This window comes from Chinchilla lanigera, unplaced genomic scaffold (genome assembly GCF_000276665.1).
Source record: "Chinchilla lanigera isolate Chin_1 unplaced genomic scaffold, ChiLan1.0 scaffold00073, whole genome shotgun sequence".
NCBI lineage: Eukaryota > Metazoa > Chordata > Mammalia > Rodentia > Chinchillidae > Chinchilla > Chinchilla lanigera.
This window is the reverse complement of record NW_004955474.1, coordinates 3,831,597-3,853,281: the sequence shown is the minus strand read 5'-3', so window position 1 is coordinate 3,853,281 and position 21,685 is coordinate 3,831,597. Positions and strand designations below refer to the sequence as shown.

The 21,685-nt window shown below is 41.3% G+C and overlaps 1 protein-coding gene across 8 annotated transcripts in view; it reads left to right on the top strand.

Moving 5' to 3' along the window:
- Positions 1-21,685, top strand: part of Arhgap24 (Rho GTPase activating protein 24) — a 438,515-nt gene that overhangs the window by 371,497 nt on the left and 45,333 nt on the right. For 6 of the 8 annotated variants that reach the window (XM_005401366.2, XM_013502767.1, XM_005401369.2 and 3 more), the window contains one exon: positions 7,117-7,239. In XM_005401366.2, coding sequence (XP_005401423.1) covers positions 7,117-7,239 — 123 coding nt within the window. Of the gene's footprint in view, positions 1-6,757; positions 6,856-7,116; positions 7,240-14,477; positions 14,688-21,685 lie in introns of those variants that run through there. The other 2 variants (XM_005401368.2, XM_005401367.2) reach the window with 2 other exon arrangements.

Below are 21,685 nucleotides of genomic sequence, written 5' to 3'. Positions count from 1 at the left end.
TACTGGATTTTATCTTAGAAGCTAACTCAAATATCTGTGCAGGCAGTTTCCCTGGGATAACTTGTTTTAAAACAAAATTAAAAATAAATTTATTGTTTATCTTTAAAAGTTTGTTTACTGGAGCAGATATGCATATAAGTATATCACTTCTGAGAAATTGTTTTACTTTTTCATTCACAATCTTAGTGACAACCTACAATTATTTTCTTACCAGGAAAAATGACAAGTCTTGTGACTGTTATTCAGCTTTCTGTCACTGTGGCAAAATACCTGAGATAAGCAAGTTATAAAGAGAAAACTGGGGACTGAAGATTTAGCTCAGTGGCACAGTGCCTGCCTGGCAAGCACAAGGTCATGAGTTCGATTCCCAGTACCAGAAAAAAGAAAAAAAAAAAAAAAGAAAGAAAACTGTTTTGGCTCAGATTTCAGAGGTTTTAGAGGGTCTGTCATTTGGACCTCTGAAGGCACAGAACAGCACAGTAGGGATTGTATGGTGGAGGTCACCTCATGGAGACCAGGAAATAAGACACAGGAAAGGGCAGGAGGAGTGATAGACACCTTCCAGACCTGTCCCAGTGACCTAACTTCCTTCTTCTGAGTTCCACCTTTTCCTCCCAGTAATGCCACAGGCTGATGACCAAGCCTTCAATACACAGCCTTGCAAAGTCATGAGACACTTAAGATCCAGTCCATAGTAGTCAAGGTCTCTGGAACTTTCCACACAATAAAATTGTTTCTATACAAATTCTATACAAATTCTATACAAAATTCTATACAAATTCTATGCAAATTCTGTTACTGAACTCTATACAAATTCAGCAAAATTGTTTCTATAGCTACAACTCTTAGAAGAGCTTATATACAACAGTAGCAGTCCTTTTTGTTGCTGAGAAAGTCCTAGTTCCATGGTGTCCTGTATACTTTGACCAGTGCTGGTCTCCTGTCCCGAACCTCTCACAGTACATAGGTAAACAAGGGCAAAATAGATGTTTTAAAGTTGGGAGTTTTTCTTTGGGAGATGGTCTGCTTCTCCAAACTTCTTAGGCTAGGAGTGTAAGCTACTATACCCTCCTCTCTCTGATCGGGTAAATAGGTACAAATGTAACCTCTCTGTCCAAAAGGAACATGAGGATGCTGGTCTGACACTCATTGATTGTGACAGAGGCTTCACAGGCGGGGAGGTGGGCAATTGAAGAAGAGGCGAAGAAGGGTTACCCAAGTTGACATCTTTATTTCCAGCAGTCGCGCAGCTGTGCCTCAGCTGGGCATCTAGGCATATACAGAAGCACAGACAAAGATGGCTATGTCCAGCAAAACCATGCTGGTATATAAGTTATTTACACCAGTCAGCAAATGGCCCTGGCTACAGAAGTTATCTACATTGTGGTATTGGGAGATGCTCCTGTGCCAGAATTCTGTTGACACAGAATCCACTGCCCATTAGGTTACCTTTCCCTTCAAAGTCTGAACCAAAGGGCCACCATCTTGCCCTTTCATATTTCCCTACAAAGCCCCAGAGGTGGAAGTCAGCTTCCTTTCTACAAGGGAGGGAAGAAGTCAAAAAAGCAGGGGGCAAGAGGCTGTGGAAAAGTGTTATTTGTCTTCTCACTGTGTTTCCTCTCCTCCTCACTGGAAGACCTTTGCACACCTGAAATGTAGATGGTGAGTTGAGGCAATAAGGATCTCCATCTCCTTCAAAGGTAGCTTTACATGAAGGCTTTCTCCTTCTTCTCCGAGGAATTGTCTCCTGTGTTGTCAGACAGTGAAGAGAAGGGAACAGACGCCCTCAGGCTCCAGAAGCTGGGGCGATAGGAAGATGTTATAGATAAATAATGAGAATTGACATTGAGCAAACTGAAACACCACTGATTAATGATCATTATCTTCCAGCTTCCTTTGGCTTCTTAAGGTCTGTATGATCTTACAAGTCTTATTACATGTTCTTCTCAATAATTTTTTTCTTATCATAAGACAATACCTGGTAGAGCTGGGTCTGAACCCAGTGGGCTCACCTTGGCGTGAGTGCAAGGCAGATGGGCATTATCAGGAGCTGGGAGAGTTGAGAAGGTTGTGTTACTCACGGCAAGTGAGGAAGGCACAGGAGAAAATTTCCAAGAGTAAGCAGAGAGCTCAGAGACCCACGCACGTCAGACAGGAAAGACCTGTCATGTAAGGACAGGCACCCTCCTGAGCTTCCTCCAGTTAAAGTAGGGCTGCTGTATATATCACATGTTCAAAAATGGGCAGGCAAGGATGACCTAGGTAGAAAATTTTGTATGAAAATGATCAAAGTTTACTGTACCTCAACTGAAAGGGCTGGGTCAGAGTGACTGAATGTTTTGAGCTGGTTCCTTGTGACCTTCTTTGGAGATAAATAATGAGAACTTTCAAATGAGCCAAAACCAACTAGGCCGGCTCTACCCGAACAGTCTTCAAAGGGGCATATACACACATACACACATACACAAATAGGTGACTCTTCTTAGAATAACTCAGGTACTTTAAGAAGTATATGGTTGGACATCAGAAAAGTACATATAAGAATGCACAAAAGTAGAGCAAGCAAAGTAAAGCTAGCATTCAGAGATAGCCATTATTAAAATGATTGTGTATTTCAGTGTTTTTACCTACATGAAAATTGAGATGTCATACAAGGATTTGTATATTTACTTTGCTGTAATAAAACTCATACTAATAAACTTCAAAATTCTGTTTAATGGCTGTATCATAAAGAGCATTATCCATACTCCCACAAGGACAGTGTATGTCTTAGCGTACAACTTCCAGTTTTTTTGGTACAGCAATTTTTAAAATGGTTTGGAGATTTGTTTTAATTTTTTTGTAGTTATTAATGAAGTTTCAGTTTCACATAGTTGTTAGGTATTTTAACTTCCTTTTTGAACTATGAGTTTTCCTTTATATAAGTTTCTTTAACATGGTGTTTCATGCTAGATTAAGAGTTTCTTTATCTATTAAATTAAATATACTTTTTGTAGTCTACTTTTTAATTTTGGCAAAAGTTAATCATGTCAAGTACTTACTTTGCTTCAGAGAGTCTATTTTACTTCCAGAAAAGAAAATCAAATGCAAATATACAAAGGTTAAAAATAAATGCATATCAAATGCAAACATATAGAAGTTGATGAAATGTACAAATACATTCTATTATACATTAACAAGTAACATAAAAAGATGTGACCTATTTAGTTCATTTAGAATCACAAATGCATGGGCCATGGATACAGCTTAGTGGCATAAGCATCTATGTGGCCAGTGTGGGCCAAATAAATAAATCACAAATGCTTGAAATTTTAACACAAGTACTAAACTATTGCCACCAACAGAAGTTACCCCCTAAAAGTTAAGATGGTGCATCATTTATAAATGTGTACAAACCCAGTATCATTTAAACTGGTGCTTAAAAATAAAAATTGCATAGGTATTTATGTTCAAGTGAAATCCAGGAATGGAGAATGTGCTCTGGCTTATAGGATGCAACACAGTGCACTTGCATATAAAGTATGGTTGCTGATGACAAAAAGTCAATCAGAGTCTGGGGACTTAGCTCAGCGGCAAAAGCACCTGCCTGGCAAGTGCAAGGTCGTGAGTTCGTTTCCCGGTACCGGAGAAAAACCAAAAAAAAAAAAAAAAAAAAAAAGTCAATCAGTGATAATCAGAGCTCGGTGACTTTTTTTTTTTTTTAAGATTTTACCTCCTGAATGAGTTTTGGGTTTTGCAATGGTTAAGTGAAGCACTGACTACCATAAAGCTCTAACAGAGAGGGAAACTTGAACTGCAGGGTTAAAAGTTAAAATTCTGCATGCATTCAGTTATCAAGTCATGTATTTGAAAAGTTGTTGAGAGTTCCCTGAATTACAAGGCTTGGTCCCAGGCTCTTAGAAGTAAAGGGTTATGCATTAGGACGGGTGGCACCTCCAGTTGGAATTTGCCTATTTTTAGTGAGTGTGTAGTTTGTCTATTCAGTGACCCGACCTTGTCCCCAGCAGATACAGTGTGGACCCCCGGTCGATGTCTGGAACCCTCCCTGTATGAGCTATACACACCTCCCTGTGCTTAATGTGTAAATTAGGCACAGTAAGAGGTTAACAAGAGCATTGTGAATATCTATAATGATATTCCATGGGAACAGTCATTTAAGACATGAATTTTTCATTTCTGGAATTTTCCATTTAATATGTTCAGACCTCAGCGGACTGAGAGTAACGAAAACCTTCAGAAGCAAAACTGTGAGTAAGAGGGAAAGACTGTATACATCTATATAAATGTTGCAGTCTCATTCTTTGTAATGAGTCTCTGCCTCCACTGAGCCTCATAGAAAACATCCATCTAATTCTGTTTTCTGGTGGCTGCACTCAAGGTTCAAGGTCTGTATCCATGGGTGAAATTGCCACGTGGATTTCATATCTGTGATTGGCAGTCCAAATGAGATTCGGGGCCAGACACACAGCACCGTGGGCAGAGATAAAAAAAATTAAATAGAAAGGTGGAGGATAATGGCCAGTTTTACCTACTGTTCTCTTTTTCCTCTGCTTTCAAGCAAAAACAGCTCTCCCGGCTGTCACTCATCCTCATTACGAGGGCTGTTTCTGCCCAGCTAGGAGTGACACAGCAGGATATTGCTGTCTGAATCGCTAAGATCCTTCAGCCCAAAGGCCATAATTAAAATATTCTGATTTCAAAATGGTAATTTTTCTGGCTAAGTGATGTGGTGCAATGGATCCGAATACAGAACAGAATCTTAGCACTGTGCCCTGCCAAATGGAGCGTCTTTTTATTTTGCCACTTAATTATTTTTGCCACTTAGATCGTGTGCAGCCATGAATATGCATATTAATGTGTGGTATTTTTATACACAGAGGCAGTATATAGTTTTAAGGTGATTTTTATGTACACATATATGAAAGAAATACAACATTTTCTGAAAATCCCTGTTACTATTGACTGACTAATCATTCCCAAGTATTCATTAGATGTAATACTCTGAGGCCAATCTAGTGTCATTTCATGTGGAGGCAGTTAAATGAGATGAAAGTAGTACTTACAGAATTTTTAGCCTAACATATTGATGCTATTTTTATATGCTTTCGTTCATTCAACTCTCACAAAAACTGGTGATGTAGGTATGTTACGCTCAATGTATGATTAAGAACACTGACTTCACAGAAGGTATGTAGTTCCCTGGAAGTCAAACAGCTGGGCCAAAACGGAATAGAGGAGCTGGGTTTTTCTTTAGTCTTAAGTCTATGCTTTTTCAATTCATGTTGCTCAAAGTGACCTAACTTGAGCTGCATCAACAATGGGAATCCTGTGTATCCCAGCCCCTTTGGGCGCTCCCCCGACTCCCATCCACTTGTATTACAACACAAAACACTAAATCCAGTCGCTCACCTGGTTGGCTTCAAGTTATTGCATTTCTCTGATCTTTTATCTGATTTACAAATTTATCACAATAGATAGATTTACAAATTTATCACAGTATTTATCATATAGCTGTCCTTCCCAACCTAGAGAAATAAATCAAGAAGGTTCCATAGAGCTGGGCATGGTGGTGCTCTAGGAGGCTGAGGTAGGAGGAGGCAAGTTTCAGCCCCACCTGAGAAATTTAGAGATTTAGTAAGAATCTGCCTCAAATGAAAGAAGAAAGAGAGAGAGGGAGGAGGGGAGCGAGCAAGCAGGCAGGCTGGGGGTGTCGCTCAGTAGCTTAGTGCAAAAGCTTGGGGTTCAGTATTTATACTCACTCCTTCCCCATAAAAATGCTCCATAGAATTCAGGTATAAACTCAAATGCCTGCAGCTTTCAAAGCAGTGTATGTTCGCTTCTCGGCCTTTTGGCTGGGATCTAATATAGTACCAGTGCAATGTGGGAGTTAGGAAGGGTGTGAGAGGGTGAAGAGGAATGGTATGCATTGTAAGTGTGAGCCTGCAAGCCCCACACAGAGGTATTCAGATCCACTTACCAGCACACATCTAACAAAGCAAAGCATTTAATATGAATTAATTCAAGCCAAGCCTGCAAGTTTAAAGCACTTACTGAAAATTAAATGTTGATAGATATTTGAGCACCTGAAAAGTCTGTTTAATAGTAACATAGGGTCAGACTGCAGTGAAATACCCATTCCATTTATTTAATTATTCCTTCTGTGAACACCACTAATTACTTTCAAAGAGAGCAAAAGTGCATTCCCTGATAGCTGTCCAGAAATACTCCTTTCCACGTGGAGAAGGTGGGGGGACACCAGGCCACAGGAGCTAGTTCAAGGTCAAGGGTGTTTGTCCTTGTTGTGTAAATGGCAAAGTTAAGTCGCCAGGGAAACTTCAATGAACTATAAAAGATTTCTATGGAATTAAATTACATGCTTGGGAAGTCTAGCACTTCAAATTTGGGATTAGGCATTATAAAGGTTTTTAACTTTATGGGGACTTTTTTTGAGGAAAATGGAGGAGAAACCATTAACCTGCTGCAGGAAATGCAGGTGGGGTTTCCAGAAGTCTGCTTTTAAGGGTCGGGGCCATAGGAGGGTTAGTTGACCTGTGTGGCTGCCGTTGCATGTCTTCTTTTCCCTTCCTTTTGTGCCCTTCTGGAGTTGTGACCTTGGAAGACGAGGTTCCTCGTCCAGGAAAGAGGCTTGGGGGAAGCTCAGGGCACATGGTGGTTCACTGCCCCCGAGTCCCGCCCCCCACATCCCTGGGTGCCTGGTGTGTGCACGCTCAGCAGCCTCCAGCACTTGCTTCCAGGGGGCACGTTGTGCGCTCCGGTTCCACCTTCTGGGTCTCTTTTGCGGTCTCTGCTTTTCCGCCTGTTCAGCAGCTGCACTTGAATGGATTGGATTATGAGGTAATGCGGCCTATGGGCTGTTGCTAGGACAAAAACCCCAGGCTTTGTTTGGGGAACGACATTTGGTGTCCAGCCTTCTCCTGGACACATAAGAGCCTTTCGTTTTGAAGCAATTTTCCCCTCATTTAGAAGCTTTAGTAAATTTTTCCGACTCCCTGGGAAGGACCTAGTGCTGACTGCATTGGCCCAGTCTGTGTTTGAAAACGTCCGTCCTACAAGGCTGGTGAAAGTTCCTCTGAATGTGCCCTTGTGTTTTTATAGGAAGCGATCGCGATCGGATGACTGCCAATCATGAGAGCTACCTCCTCATGGCGAGCACCCAGAATGATATGGAAGACTGGGTGAAGTCCATCCGCCGAGTCATATGGGGACCTTTCGGAGGAGGTAAGCATATTTTAAAATCACAGAAAAGCAAGAAGGTAGAACAAACCTCTTCTTTTCTTCCTTCCAGCTAATTTACTACTACTATCTCCCATATTCAAATGGATGAATATTGAAATGAATAGTACGCTATTCAACATTACTGGTAGCTAAGTAACTCCTGGAGGTATATAGTACAGCATACCCTAAATGCGGATCAGTTAGAAATATCTGTATACACATAGCAAAAGATGCCTGACTGTCAAGTTTGGAGTGGATCCAAATTCTCAGTCACTCAGTGTTATTGAAAGGAAATACCCAAACTATTGATGAGAATTAAGTCATTATTGGTGTTTGAAAAATACATGCTTTAGATCAACAAATGCATGTAGATTTGATATTAAGGTTTTTTTAAAGTTAATACAGTGCTGAAAATGCATGATATGAAGAATATGCCAAAAGTGCTACGAGTAAAATTGATAGGAGGGAGGAAAAAAAAGATGTGATTTTGACTTTTTAAGACATATAAAAGAGAATGATATAAATAGAACAAATAAAGAAAAATTCAACAAATAGAACCCCAAAATAATGATCCAGAAAGATGTATCTACAACCAGCATACATGATAAATTTTTTTAAAAATACAGTGAATGTTTAAATTCTTACAAATGTATTACAGTAAAAGGCATATTGTCATTGCTACCTCTCAAAATCCTCCCCCTTGTGTAGATCACACTGACCCCATCATTATAGCCACTCTCTGAAGCAGTTCCGGAAGTGCTCTTTCCTGAGGGTCTTTAATTTTGCTGTTCTAGCTACCTCAATGTCCTAACTCAATTCAAAATATTTTTCTTTTATGCCCATTTTGGCTTTGGGGAAGAACCAAAAGTTGCACAGTACCAGATGGGTAGAATAAAATGGATAAGAACACACTGTAATCTTTTTTTTTTATTTAACAGAAAAATTGTTATCAATATTTTGTCAGTTTGAGGTGATCAAAACATAGTGAACATTTAAACTAAAAGATTCATTATAGTAAAAGACACATTGTCATTAATCCCCTTCAAAATCCTCCCTACCCAACACACTCACCCATCACTCTTGGCAATGTGTCCTTACTGTAAATGACTTTTCAATCTGAACGTTCACCACATATTTGATCACTCCTTGTACACTTTGAAGAATGTAAAGCCTAATTCTTTCATGTTGCTGTAGTGAAAATAAATTGTATTAAATCAAATTTACATTTAAGCCACTTATAATTATGTTTATTTTACATTCTTTTTGGTGTACTATCAGTACTCTAAATTTACATGGTGAATTTTTTCCCCAAACAGATGCTTCTTAGGCAGACTGACCATTTTATATTTTACAGTAATTTTGAAAACTTAGTTTTAAAGGTTGTAAGGTTGGATTAAGTTCAAATAGTTAATATTGGGCTGGAGAGATTACTTAGTGGGAGAGTGTATACTCAGCATGTGAGAGACCCTGGGTTCACCTAGGCACCAAAAAGGGATGTGGGCCTAAAGTGGTCAAGATTCATTGGTGACATGTTGATATCTTGCCTGATATACGATATATATCTGTAAACTACCTACATTTTAGGGATACCTTCTATTAGGGAAGAGAAGAGTTCCCTAAGCAGGTGACAACACAGTGCAGCTGTTATGGTTTGTGTCTGTGTGTCCCCTGCAAAGCCTCATGCGGCCATGGGGCAGGCTTTTAGAGTTTGATTGATTATGGGTGTGAGAGCTACACCCACCCTGGGGTGGATAGTTTGCATATGTAAGGGAGAGGAAGAGGCTGCTTGCGGCCATTCCTGGCTTTTATGCTTGTTGCTTTGCTGTGTTCTGCCGCCATGAGCTGTAGCCCTCTGCCATGTGCCAGTCTGCCTTGCAATCTGCCAAATATGGACTGAAACCTCCACAAACTGTAAGCAAAATAAACCTTTCCTTCCTTAATTTTGGGCATCAGGTATTTTGTCCCAGCAACGAGAGAAAAGTAACCAAGACAGCAGCTTACCTGGTAACAATCTGGTTTGCAATTATCATAACAAGCTAAGTACTGATAGTACTAGCTTTAGTCCTGTCATGGTGTTGTAGCTCATATGGTAATTTATATGGACACTCTTTCCGTAGCCCCAAATGGTAAGAAAGGAGGCAAAATGTCAGACCAACAAACAGGCTGAGACCCTAACTTCCTGCCTTAAAATCTTTGCTATCAAGGACTCATATTAATATTAAGTCTCTTCTCACTGATGGAATTTTAAAGAAATGTTATAAATTTGGGTTTTAAACAATAAGTTTATATGACTGACAAACTTTATCTCATGTATTAAATTTCTACTTAAGGTTTCACTGAAAATAAGTAGAAGGCTCCTCTTCCTCCTGTCCTCCTCATGGAGGAAATGAAAACACACACCCAAGAGGGAGGAAGTTTGCGGGTACTTCCTGGGCCAAAGATTCAGGGAACTAAGGATGTGTCTCCCAAAGTTCCTGATGTTTCTAAAAAGCCTCTTTTTTTGCTCTGTCTTCAGATTTCTGGGGCTCAGAAGTTCAGGAGAAGGCTTAATACCTGCAGAGGCAGATATTTTAGTTAAAGGATTATTTTCATCAAGTGTACTGTTTTCCTGCTTTCCTGCTCTTCCATCTGTTCTTCCCTACAGAAAAATACATGAGATCCAGCGAGGTTCTCCAGAATCACAGGTCGCCCCACCAGCCCAAAATTCTCATAAATAATCCCAATAAGACTGGGCAAGAACTAAGTGCAAACCTTCAATAGAAATAGTACTCTAAACAATAAATCTTCTCCAGGCCTCTTTGTTTAATTGGAAAGTGCTATGAGATTGGAAGGCAAGATTTTAAAGTACTCAATTTGCAAAAAAATCTTTTGTGATTCTTCTGAAAATCAGAATTTTCTGAAGTTAATGCAGAATGCAAAGCCAAACTGAATAGTGACTGTAATAGGTTATAACTGTCATGCAAAAATCTTTGCTATCAAGGACTCATATTAATATTAATTAATTCTCTTCTCACTGATGGAATTTTAAAGAAATGTTATAAATTTGGGTTTTAAAAAATAAGTTTATATGACCGACAAACTTTATCTCATGTATTAAATTTCTACTTAAGATTTCACTGAAAATAAGCTTTTAGAATATTTTTAAATGTTTTAGAATATTTTAAAGTCACTATTTTAGTCCTGTCTCACATTTGTGATTAGGTCATTAAAGGCTAAAGTAGAATACAAGTGTCATACTGCAAGTGACAAAATCAGGAAGAAAAACCATGTTTCATAGCAAAATAGTGTGCTCTTTTTCTTAATTATGGTAGTGAAAAGTTCACAATGATAAGTCTGTCCCTTGCTGATAGTATAGTTTTTGGTACATGAAAAACAAGTGTTTGAAAGTTTGATGCTAGAATTGGTATAAACTTTTGGAGTCTTTCAAAAATATCTGAATTAACAACATCAAAAAAGTTATAAAAAATGGAAACAGCGCAAATGTCCATCCATGAATGAATGCATAAACAGAATGGATAAAAAGAGTATGGTACCGTCCTGTTCAGCAGAGCGATGTTTGGGTCAACAACAGGCCACGTGTATGATGGTGGTCCCATAAGATTGTGTCACCTAGTGGCCTCATAGTCATCTTAGTTTAAGTACACTCCATGATGACTGCCTGAACACATGTGTCTCCAAATATGTCTCCATTGTCGAGTGGCACATGACTGTAAATCTGTAGGGTGGATTCTGATTTACTATGGAAAGGAATGAAGCTCTAATACATGGGACAATACCAAGGTGTCTAGAAAATATCATTCTAAGTGGAATAGGCCAGTCACAAAAGAGTACACATTACATGATTCCCTTCATATGAAAGTATAGAACAGTGACATCCATCCTGTTATGGTTGATACATTGTGTCAACTTGGGGAGTCTAGAGGTTTGGCTAAGTGACTCAGCAGGAAGCCAGGGTGCTTACTTTGTATACATCCTGAGCCTGTGGAAGAGGAGGGCATGGAGATTATGTGAGAGCTACATGCCCCTTAGGTGGGGGTAGCCTGTTTACAATGTAAACCAGGGAAAGAAGCTGCTTGCCGCCATTTCTCCCTTTGCTCTGGCTGTTTGCTGTTCGGCTGCCATTCCCCTTGCTCTTGTTGCTTTGCTGTCTTCTGCCTTGGAGCCAGCCAAGTATGGACTGAAAGCTCTACAAATTGTAAGCTAAATAAACCTTTACTTCCTTCATTTTGGGCATTGGGTATTTTGTCTCAGCAACAAGAGAAAAGTAACCAAGACATATCCATAAAATAGAAGATAGATTAGTGGCTGTTGGGGCTGGTGGGTCTGGTGGAACAGAGCAATAGCCAAAATGTATGAGGGTTTCTTTCTAAAGATGAAAATGTTCTAGAATTGACTCCAGTGATGGTTGTACATATCTGTAAATATACTGAAAACCACTAAATTATATATTTCAAATAAGTGGGCTCTATAGTATATGGATTACATCTCAATAAAACTATTAAAAATACCTGAATTGCCATAATTGCATTTCATAAGAGACTACATTTCCTTTTCTGTCTTAGTTACAGAGCCCAAACCTTATGAATCCTAAATAAAGATGTCTTGGTTTCCACCTACCATTCCAAAACTCACAGCTGTGGGTGTTGATTAGACAGAATCTGTAATGACATTTGGAATTAAAAGTGATGTTTTCACCCTAATTCAGAAACTGTACTGTCTGGATACATTTTAAATACAGCTATTACAGAACTAGCAATTATTCCACTATGGAAGTATCATAATTTGTGTTCTTAAAAATTAAATCCTTTGTGAAACACTTCAGTTTATCTTGACCTAGCTTACATATACATGCAAAATATTCCTTCTTTGGCATTATAGTAGTGGACATTTGATTAAACCTAAAGTGCTTGCCCAAAAATTAAGAACTGTATGGAGAAAATGACAAAATCCAGAACTGTAGAGTTCTAGGTCTTTTCATCAAATAGAGCAGTTTTATGACAAACTTTCACATGGGGGGAGAGACCCAATGGAAATGCAAAAAGTAAGCATCCCCTTTTAACTTGTGAGGGTGCTGTCCAAATTCAGTATTTAATCTAGATGGCTTAATTTTGTGCTGTCTATTTCAAAAAGCCTATAATGGTTATTTCCCTATTAACAATACTGAAAGTGTTTATTTAAGAAGTGAACCCAAAAATTAGAATGCCAAAACATTTACTTAGTTTTGGGAAATTTTACTATTCCCCCTACCTTCTGTTTTGTGTTTAACACCAGGCTTTTTCTCAATTACTTTTGAGGCAGTGTTCATAAAAGTGTCCAGAATCAATGCACTGTGAGAACCCACTAATTTTCCATTAGATCTGAGTGATAGCCTTACTTAGCTACTCCCAAAATTGGTTCATTTTATGTAGTTCTGTCTCCTTACCAAAAGAGTTGAGTCCAAGAGCCAGCAAGACAGTTAAACCCTCTTTGTGAATAATCCTAATGCACAAGCAGCAGTGGACAAGCAGAGGTTTATGCTGAGACAATGCGGGCTTGCTCGGACACAGACCAGCTGTGAAAGGTTGCCTCTCTTTTTCTTTCCTCGCAGTCCGTTTCATCCTTTGTAAAATTAGAAAATTGGACAAAGTTGTTGTAACTTCCTGGCTCTAGTTCTGAAATCCCGTGATTACCCAAATCTGTGCATGCTCCCAGTAGGGGAGGTGTCTCCAGCAGTAGGCTCAGGTATCTCCTAGTGAGCACTGTGTCTCTCTTGGGGGAACCACGGTACACTTTGGGGGGCCTTTGCCTTGCTGGCCGTGTGCTTCGGAAGCTGTATTGGCCCCACAGGGTGGCAGTGGGTGGTGTTGAGCCTTTCTCTGGCACCCTCTGACCCATCAGGGCTGCTGTGTCTGGGCTGCCTGCTCAGTGTTAGGGACTCCTGCTAAAGGCTGCTTGGGGGTCAGCTGGGGTTAAAGCACTAGCATTCTGGATCGGCAGATGGAACAGCCCAGTGGATGAATGATTAACCCAAAGAGTAAATTATTCAGAGAGTGGGACTGCAGGGGTGGGAGCCTGAGGGCTTGGGTGAGGAAAAACACATACGTGTGTTCCGCGTACACATATGCATTGCTGGCTTGTCCTGCCGTTCTAAGTGCATATCCTTTGCTGTTGAATTAGATGTTTTAATTTCACAGACATGCACATACGCACATACACATGACGCATGTGTTTTAAGGGTCTGCACATTAAATTATCATTTGCAAATGGGTTCAGCTGCATAGAGCTGGGAAAAGGAAAGTTAAGTCTTGGACAGGAAGAGAATAAATGCGCAGGAATGAGCGGGTAAAAAGGGCAATTCTGGGCCAGTCTTTGGAGCCCCGTGGCTGGCGGGAGGGGCTGAGCTGGGGCTGTCAAGGTGCTGCCCAAGGCCGGAGCCCGAGGTCAGGGCACAATCAGGAGAGGCCAGGGCTCCCCCGCGGCAGGCACCCCCCCTTGTGTTGTGACTGCACCTACTGCATGTGACCAGCGGGCACCAAAGCAGCCGCAGCCGCAGCTGTGAGGAGGCAGCCACAGCCTTGCCACCTCCCGCCCCGCTCTCACTGAGCAGGGAGTGGAGCACAGGAGGGGCGAGAGTCTCTGCACCGCAAGCCAGGCACCTCCCCAACGGGCTCTCCCAGGCTCTGCTCTGACGCGTGGCTCCGGGAAAGCTGGAAGACGGACGGAAGCCCACAGACAGCATCAGAGGATGCAGGCGCTGTGAAAGGCGCAGGGGAAGCCTTGGCGAGGAATTCCTCCCGCACTGAAATGCTTTTGGATGAGGTGCCCTGATGCTCCTCCCACTTCCCTCAGCTGAACGGAGCCTGCAAGGACTGTCTTGAGTGTTCCTGAGCGGCCTCTCTGTCGTTGGTCCTCTTCCCAGGGCACGGGGCTGTCAGCTGACCTTTGCAGAGGAATCTCAGCCCAGCAGAGGAGATAGTTCTCAATAAAACAAAACAAAACAAACAAGCCCTGCAGTCTGAATGGGTGGTGTAGCTTGCTCGCCGCAGTTCTCTGCCTGTGACATTTTGGAATGTCTGTAGAAACTTAAAAAAAAAAAAAAAAAAAAAAAAACCACCTTAAAATCTCCCTGGCTTAGGCCCAAAAAAAAAAAAAAAAAAAGAAGTTTCCTGCTAGAAAGGAGGAGAAATGGAGAACTAGTAACTTATCCATGAGCGACGACTTGGCCGACCAATATCTTGGAGTTGTAGGAATCAGCACCTCAGAGGTAACACGTAAACCAAAATGAGGAGGTACGGCAGGGTTCCGCCCAGAGGCGGGCCTTAAAGCACCTGCGTCTGGTTCGGAACTCAGGGCCTGAATGATGCCTGAAGACCGGAACTCTGGAGGACGCCCGTCAGGTGCCCTCGCTCCGACTGCCTTCATCCCCAAAACTACGTACAGAAGGATCAAACGGTGCTTTAGTTTTCGAAAAGGTAGGTACATGACATTTTCATGTCCTCTTAGGAGTATTCCTGTACTCTTTCACGCTCTAAAGTCTGTGTATGCGCAGATCAGACGAGCCAGGAGGCTGGAAACTTAAAACTGTGTAAGGGGTTTGGGTGTGTTCTTGGCATCTGCACTTCTTTCTCAGTGATTTTTATTTCTCATTGATCTGTCAGTTATTGTCTGTGAACGGGCAGCGCCTGGGGGTGTCAGATATGGTGGTCCTCTAGTGTATAGGGAACTGAGCCACTGCAGCTGGTGTATTGAAAGGAGGGGCCACGCCTCCCTGGGGTTCTTCCTCGACCCCCACCCAGCGGCCACCTCCTGGCCCCTCGCACAGGTCCACGGCAACCCCTGCTGCGTGTCCCGTGGCTTTGGCTCCGGTTCTGGCTGCCTGTGCTAACCTCCCCGCTCCTGTGGAGACAGTTTAGAGAATCCAATTATCTCTGGGCACGCTGTGAGGAGGCTTGCAGATATATTGATTAACATCGGCTAGAAATAGGAGTCCCCTTGACTGTGCAGATACATCATGAAATGCCTTTGGGGAAAGCACAGAGAGATGAGCTACTGTCAGGAACAGCCGGGTGGGGAAGTACCACAACTTTTGATTAATAAAACATACTGACATTTCTGAATTGGCTTGTTTTGAGGAGGTTAAGGTCTAAGCAAAAGGCAGTGTTTCCAGAAACTGTTTATGTATGAAAACGTTTTAAAGTTTCCTTTTGCTTTAAAATGAGAGTAAGTGGAATGTCTAAGTGCAACTAGGTAATTATAATCTCAATGCCATGCGCAGCAAGCCAATAATTTAGCCAGGGGAAGAACAGAATGACATCTGGCGTTGTTCTTTCTCCCTTTTTTCTTTGATCTGCTACCTGCTAGGTAACTTTTCTTTCTTAGTAGCCAACAAAACAATGAGAAAAAAAAAAAAAAAGACTAAGAAAAATCAAATGCACAAAATATAGGAAAAAAATTTTAATGGTATTTTTATTCTTTCTGATTTATTCTTTCTGATTTTTTTCTTTGAAGAAGTTGCGATCTGGCTATGAACATTGTCACTTGTTATCAGCCAGAAATTCAGGTATTAACTCCTATTCCTATCTCATTCGTATAGGAAATTAAATGAGAGATGCATAGTTTTAATCTCATCTTTTATAGATCTTTGGGGATCGGATGGATGCTGTCAGATGACATCAGTGATAGAGAAATTGAAAATGACAGACATTGAAAAAAGCACAAGGATGAATTCCTTAAAGGACATGTCCCTTTTTTCTAGTTCCCTGCCCCTTACAAGTGACAGGTCGTGTTTGCAGGGTCGTCTCTGGGGACCGAGCAAGGTCTATTTCACCATCTTGCCTTCCGTGCTCCAAGGTGGGGTATGGTGGATATGTGACGGGCCCTGGAATAGCTGCCGTTCCCCTGGCCTCCCCCTTCCTCCTTGACCCCAGGAGGGGAAGGCAGGGCCTGCACTGGCACTCCTCCTCCTCACCAAGGGGCTGCAGACACAGGGAAGAGCATCCATCATTCAGCTCCTGGGGGCTCTTTTTGAAGTGCTGTCCTTCCTAAGCAAATCTTAGTTTGGGGAATGCTCAGCGTTTGAAAGAAGAACTAAGCAAGCTTGCCTTTGCGAGGCTGTGTTCTATGTTCTGTGATGACCAGAAAAGGGAGGGGGTGTGGGAAGCCTTCAGCCTGCCCCTGCCGCATCCCCTGCTGCAGGGCTTGTGGGCACAGAGGCCTGGGGGAGCCGGTGCCTAGCTGCCTCCCGCTGCTGCCCTGCCTGCCCTCCAAGACCATGCCGCCCTGAGAAGAGAGCGCTTTCAGTGCTTTCTTAAATCTCCTGGGTGCTCAAGGGTTTCCGGAAGTGGACCTGGTTTCTCAGCTCTCCTGGCACCAGCTGAAGTCATTTGAAGCAACACAGCAAACAGGACTTGTACAGCACCAAGAAGGAAAAAACGTGGGCATAGCTGTTTTTCCTGATCCACAGTATATAATTTGCTGTTGTTGAGGCTGGAAGGACAGCAGAGATTCCAAAGTCTCCAGGCTTCGGAAAGGCTATCTGGGGCAGGGCAGAGTTGGTACAAGTTCCCAGCAGCCTGTGGGAGCAGAGCTTGCTGCTGGGCGGTCGGGACTCCTTCTGCACAGTGCCTTTCTCTTCCAGACCTCTTCTGCCCTTCACTGCCCTTCTCATCTTCTTCTTTGTTCCAGTCCTCATTTTCTTTTTTTCTTGACCAATTTTGTATGCTTGTATCTGGTAATCAGAACGACGGATCTGAAAGCAACAGTATGCAGTATAAGAACCATTGTTGAACTCCTACCATCTTGCATGGTGAAGCTCTGCATCATTTCCAATGTTTTTTATTATTATTACTTGTTATAGTCTTTGGTTGTTTGATCAATCTTGCATTCTTACATCTGGTGGACTGAGCAACTTGGTTGAAGATAAGTGTGTAATGTAGCAGCCATTGTTAATTCCTATCATTTTGTTTTGAGGTCATGTGTTGTTTCTGTGTTGTTTTGATTTTCTTTATGTTTAAAATTAAAAAAGAAAAGAAAATGTTTCCCAGTGGTTTCCCAGGGACTAAGAAACATCTATTAGGCAGGAAGCTGTGGAGCGTGGTACTTCACCTTTATGTTGTGGTGAGAAAAAGATTACAGTGTATTTTTACTCTGTGGACTTTGAAACTATATTTTCCTGGCTTCTGTCTCACTAATATCAGGAGCGTAACCTACACTTTGATTACCTGGAAAGGTAGACACACTGGTTCTTGAGTGCTTGACTTAACTAGAATGGGCTAGATGACTTGCTTGTTGTGTCTCAGGAAATGAAATTTTTCAACTCTGACTTTGCCTCATTTTTCCCATGAATTTCTTTTTCATGGATATAAATCGTCACCCACTCCCCAGTGGCTTTTCATGCACTGTAACCACTTAGTGGTCATGCACGCCTGCTCGTCCTTCCTTGTGGACTCTGAGCCCATATCTGTGCCTCTCTCCTAGTTGTCTAGATGTGCCTTTATTGCTTCTTACATGCAACTTACCTTAAGTAGTAGCTACACAAGACAACATCTGTCTTCACCTTGTCCACCAATGTTCTTCAGAGTGCTGACACACATGGTCCAATTTGGAAAGCACAGCTGGATACATATTCCCAAACATTCTGTCAAGCAGTGTTGTACATTTCAAAAAGGTTTTATGAGCTCCCATGGCCCACAGGAAAAAGTCTTCTTTCACATAGTTTCACATAATTTAGCTAATCCCATCGATTACCTACTGTACACACTCCCTAGTTCCTTAGGTTGACCTGCATTTTCTCCCTAACCACATGTCCTGCCCCACCTGTCTATCTCTGTTCACTCTGCTTCCTCTGCTGTGATGCTTTGTCCTCCGTTTTCCATTTAGATTTTACCCTTTGAACAAGACACCTTTGCCTCCCACTACTTCATCAAGCCCATATGTTTCTTAGTCTATGACCTTTATGTTTTATTTAAGCTGCCACTTGACCACTAAATCCTTGTAGCCACCTTAAATGACTATGCATATTTGTACACACACACATACACACACACACACACATACACACTTCCTCCCACAGTGAAGTTTAACAATAGATTTATTCAATGAGGGATTCAGGATGGAGTGCAAACTGGTAACGTATGATATTACTACCTATCTTTTCTTGCTAATCCATGGGCCATAATGAATTAAAATAGAACAGCTTCATAGTAGTAGTGGAGAATGGCAGTATTCTCTTTAGAATTTGTTTGTTGTCTATGTTGTAATCATATTTTCTAAATTAATTTTCCTAACAAAAATGTTACTTTCTAAATCCATATCATTTTAAATTATAAATCAGTAGCTCACTGGGTCATATATCAAAGTATTTTGGACCCTCTACCAAGCTATGCTAGGAATGAGAAGGTAAACAGACCAGGGTGCCTGAAATCTGTGAAATCACAGACTCCTTGGGGCTAGTAAACAAGCAATAGCTTAACTTGTGATAAACACAATGGCAAATTTTGTACACCGTCCTGGGTGTTTATGAACAAAGCATTGACCTTAGGCTCAGCTGGAAAAGCAGCAGTTACCTGAACTACATGAAATCATATTTTTCTCCTATATGATCCTAAGAGAATGGTCAACACAACTATAAAATTTCTGAATTAAGGTAACATAATATAGTGTGGGAAAGATGACTTTAAAATAATGTATACTGGTATTGATAACCCAGATCTGCTATTTTGTAGATGTGCAGCCTCAGACAGGTCACGTAGCATCTTTGAACCAAGCTTTCTATTTGTGTAAGAAAGGCTGCCTTGAACAAGGTCTAGGAGCACCCAATAAAGAAAGGCGTGTAAATTGCATGGCTTGGTATGTGGATGCAAGGGATTTCTGTAGTTGTTCCATTGCTCTGATGCATAGGCCCCTGGATCACTATGTTAACCTTATAAGTGTTTGTTCATTTCCCCAAGCCTTGATCTTTCTCCTCCTCCCTCATTCTGACTATGCAACAGTCAAAGTTCTACCAACCATTCATGACTCAGTAGGACTCCTAGCTCCTTGGATTTAAGAGTTTGTAGTTACATAAGATTTTCTTGGCCACTTAGCAGCTGACAGGTTGAAGTAAATTGTGGCTGGCTTTGTTTCTCAAGTTTGTGTTCAAATGGTATCTTTTTATCTGTTTACCAAAGACAAGTATTCATTGGAAGCTCTTACAAGCCTTACAGTCTTACAATGCCTGGGTCTCTCTTGTTGGCAGAGTTGCAGTCGGCAGCAGGAAAAGTAAAGCAATTTCCTTTTGTGGCTAAGCATGGGACCTACAGACAAGAGGGGTGGAAAACACTAAGCACAGAGGCCATAGCATGTGAATTACAACTATGTTTTTGAGCTTCTGTGTTCTCATTAGCAAACCAAGAACACTTAGGTTCTTAGGTTTTTACAGAAATTAATATCATCACTAACAACTACTGAGGCATTACATTTTAAAATGGAATGACTCATTTATTGTATATGATGGCATGAGAAGAGGTTTTCTTCTCATAGATGCAATTATCCTCAGATGTTTGCAGAGCGCTCCTGCCTCACCCATCTTGATACTCCATTCCAGAGAAGCAAAGCAGAGGGCTTCCTATTGTAGACTAGAATACAGGTTGAGCACCCAAAGTCCAAACTCAACTTTCTGCATGCTGACATTCAAAATTCCACACCATGGAAATTTGTTTCATGAACAAAATTATTTAAAATATGGCATAGAGTTACCTGCAGGCTATGTGTACAGGGTGTATATGAAATAGAAATGAATTTTGCATTTAGACTTAGATCCCATTGCCAAGATATATCAGTACATATATTCAAATATTCCAAAATCTGAAACACATTTCCAGTCCCATGCATTTCAGATAATGAGTATTCAACCTACATGAACCTTGGAGTCCTTTAAACCTGGGACCAGTTCCAGTTCAGCTGTTGTGTCTGTGGTACTTAGGGAAATTTACTGAAACTCTGTAGTTCACAGGATATATTTGTAGTATACAGCTACTTTCAAATATTCTTTATAATAATCATAACAGATATAATTATTTCACTATAATAATTGTAAAAAATACAATAATCTTTTGATGATGGAGACCTAGTCTGGTACAAGTGGGCATTTAAGAAAATTACAGAGCAGTGCGGTAAGGAATCAAAGAAGAAGCATATCTTCAAGGTTAGGTTGGGGGTTGTGGGAATGTTAGCAAAGACTCAACACAGGAGATGATGTGAGTTGTGACTTGCAGAGTGTGATTTCCTTCTCTGACTCATGAAGCAGGACCTGCCTACTAGCCATGCTCCACTTGGGAAAACAGGCAATGGTGCAAGGTGGTCTGAGGACATGATGTTTGAGGACACAGTAGGAATGAGAGGGGAGATGCTGCCTTGCTTGGTGCACAGTGATTGCAACCTAAAAATCTGTTGATTAAAAGATGGATAAAGAGGCAGAGGTCAGATTGTGAGAACTTTCATTTATGCAAAAGAGTTTGATTGCAAAGATGAACCAGTGGGCGCCATTGGGAGATACGAAGTCAAAGAGTAGAATGATTGCTTGAAATGTTATGGCAATGTGGACCTGAGGTGGGAGCTCTGCTCTTCAAAAAGTTATGTGAGAAACATTGACCATGTAGCCTAAAGCAACTACAGGTTGGAGGCAGCCAATGTGGTGGTTGAACAAATGGTGTGAGAGAAGGGAGAAACTGAGGTGACTTCTGTGATGTTGGGGAATGGCTGGTATCGGTAACCAAATCAGGACTAAGGCAAGTAGGAAAGATTTCAAAGAAAAGATGATTTACCTCATTTAAAAATACTGACTTTGGAGCTGGGGATTTAGCTCAGCGGCAAAGCGCCTGCCTGGCAAGCGCAAGGTCGTGAGTTCGGTTCCCGGTACTGGAGAAAAACCAAAAAAAAAAAAAAAAAAAATACTAACTTTGTGAATGTTTTCAAATTATTCATGTTGAAGATATAAGGGGCACTTAGAAATCTCATCACAATAACCTACATGAGGGAACAGACCTGGGAATAATTGATATGCTGTAAGACTGGATGGCGTCCAGCAGAGCAATTGTATTCAGTAAAGTAAGAATAAGACTGAGGGTAGAATTCAAACAACGGAAAAACAGAGAAAGAGAGAGTGGGTCACATAGTCAGGAAACACTGAGGCCTTCCAAAAGGCAAGAATCATGCAAATAGAAAGTATCAGGAAGAAGAGCAAGTTAGCAGTTTCACAGGAAGCTGAGCATAAAGTAATACAAAAATCAAACATGGCTGACAACGGTTTGGCAACCAGGAAGTTGTTGGTGATGTAGCAAAATGCCTTTACTGTAGATGGCAGGGTCAGAGGTCAAATTGCAATAGGTTGTAGGTGGATAGGAAGATGGAGCTGGAGTTATATTTATTAGGACCAGGGAAGGAAAAGGATATTTAGTTATGGGGCAGAGCAAATTCAAGATGGCTGGCTTTG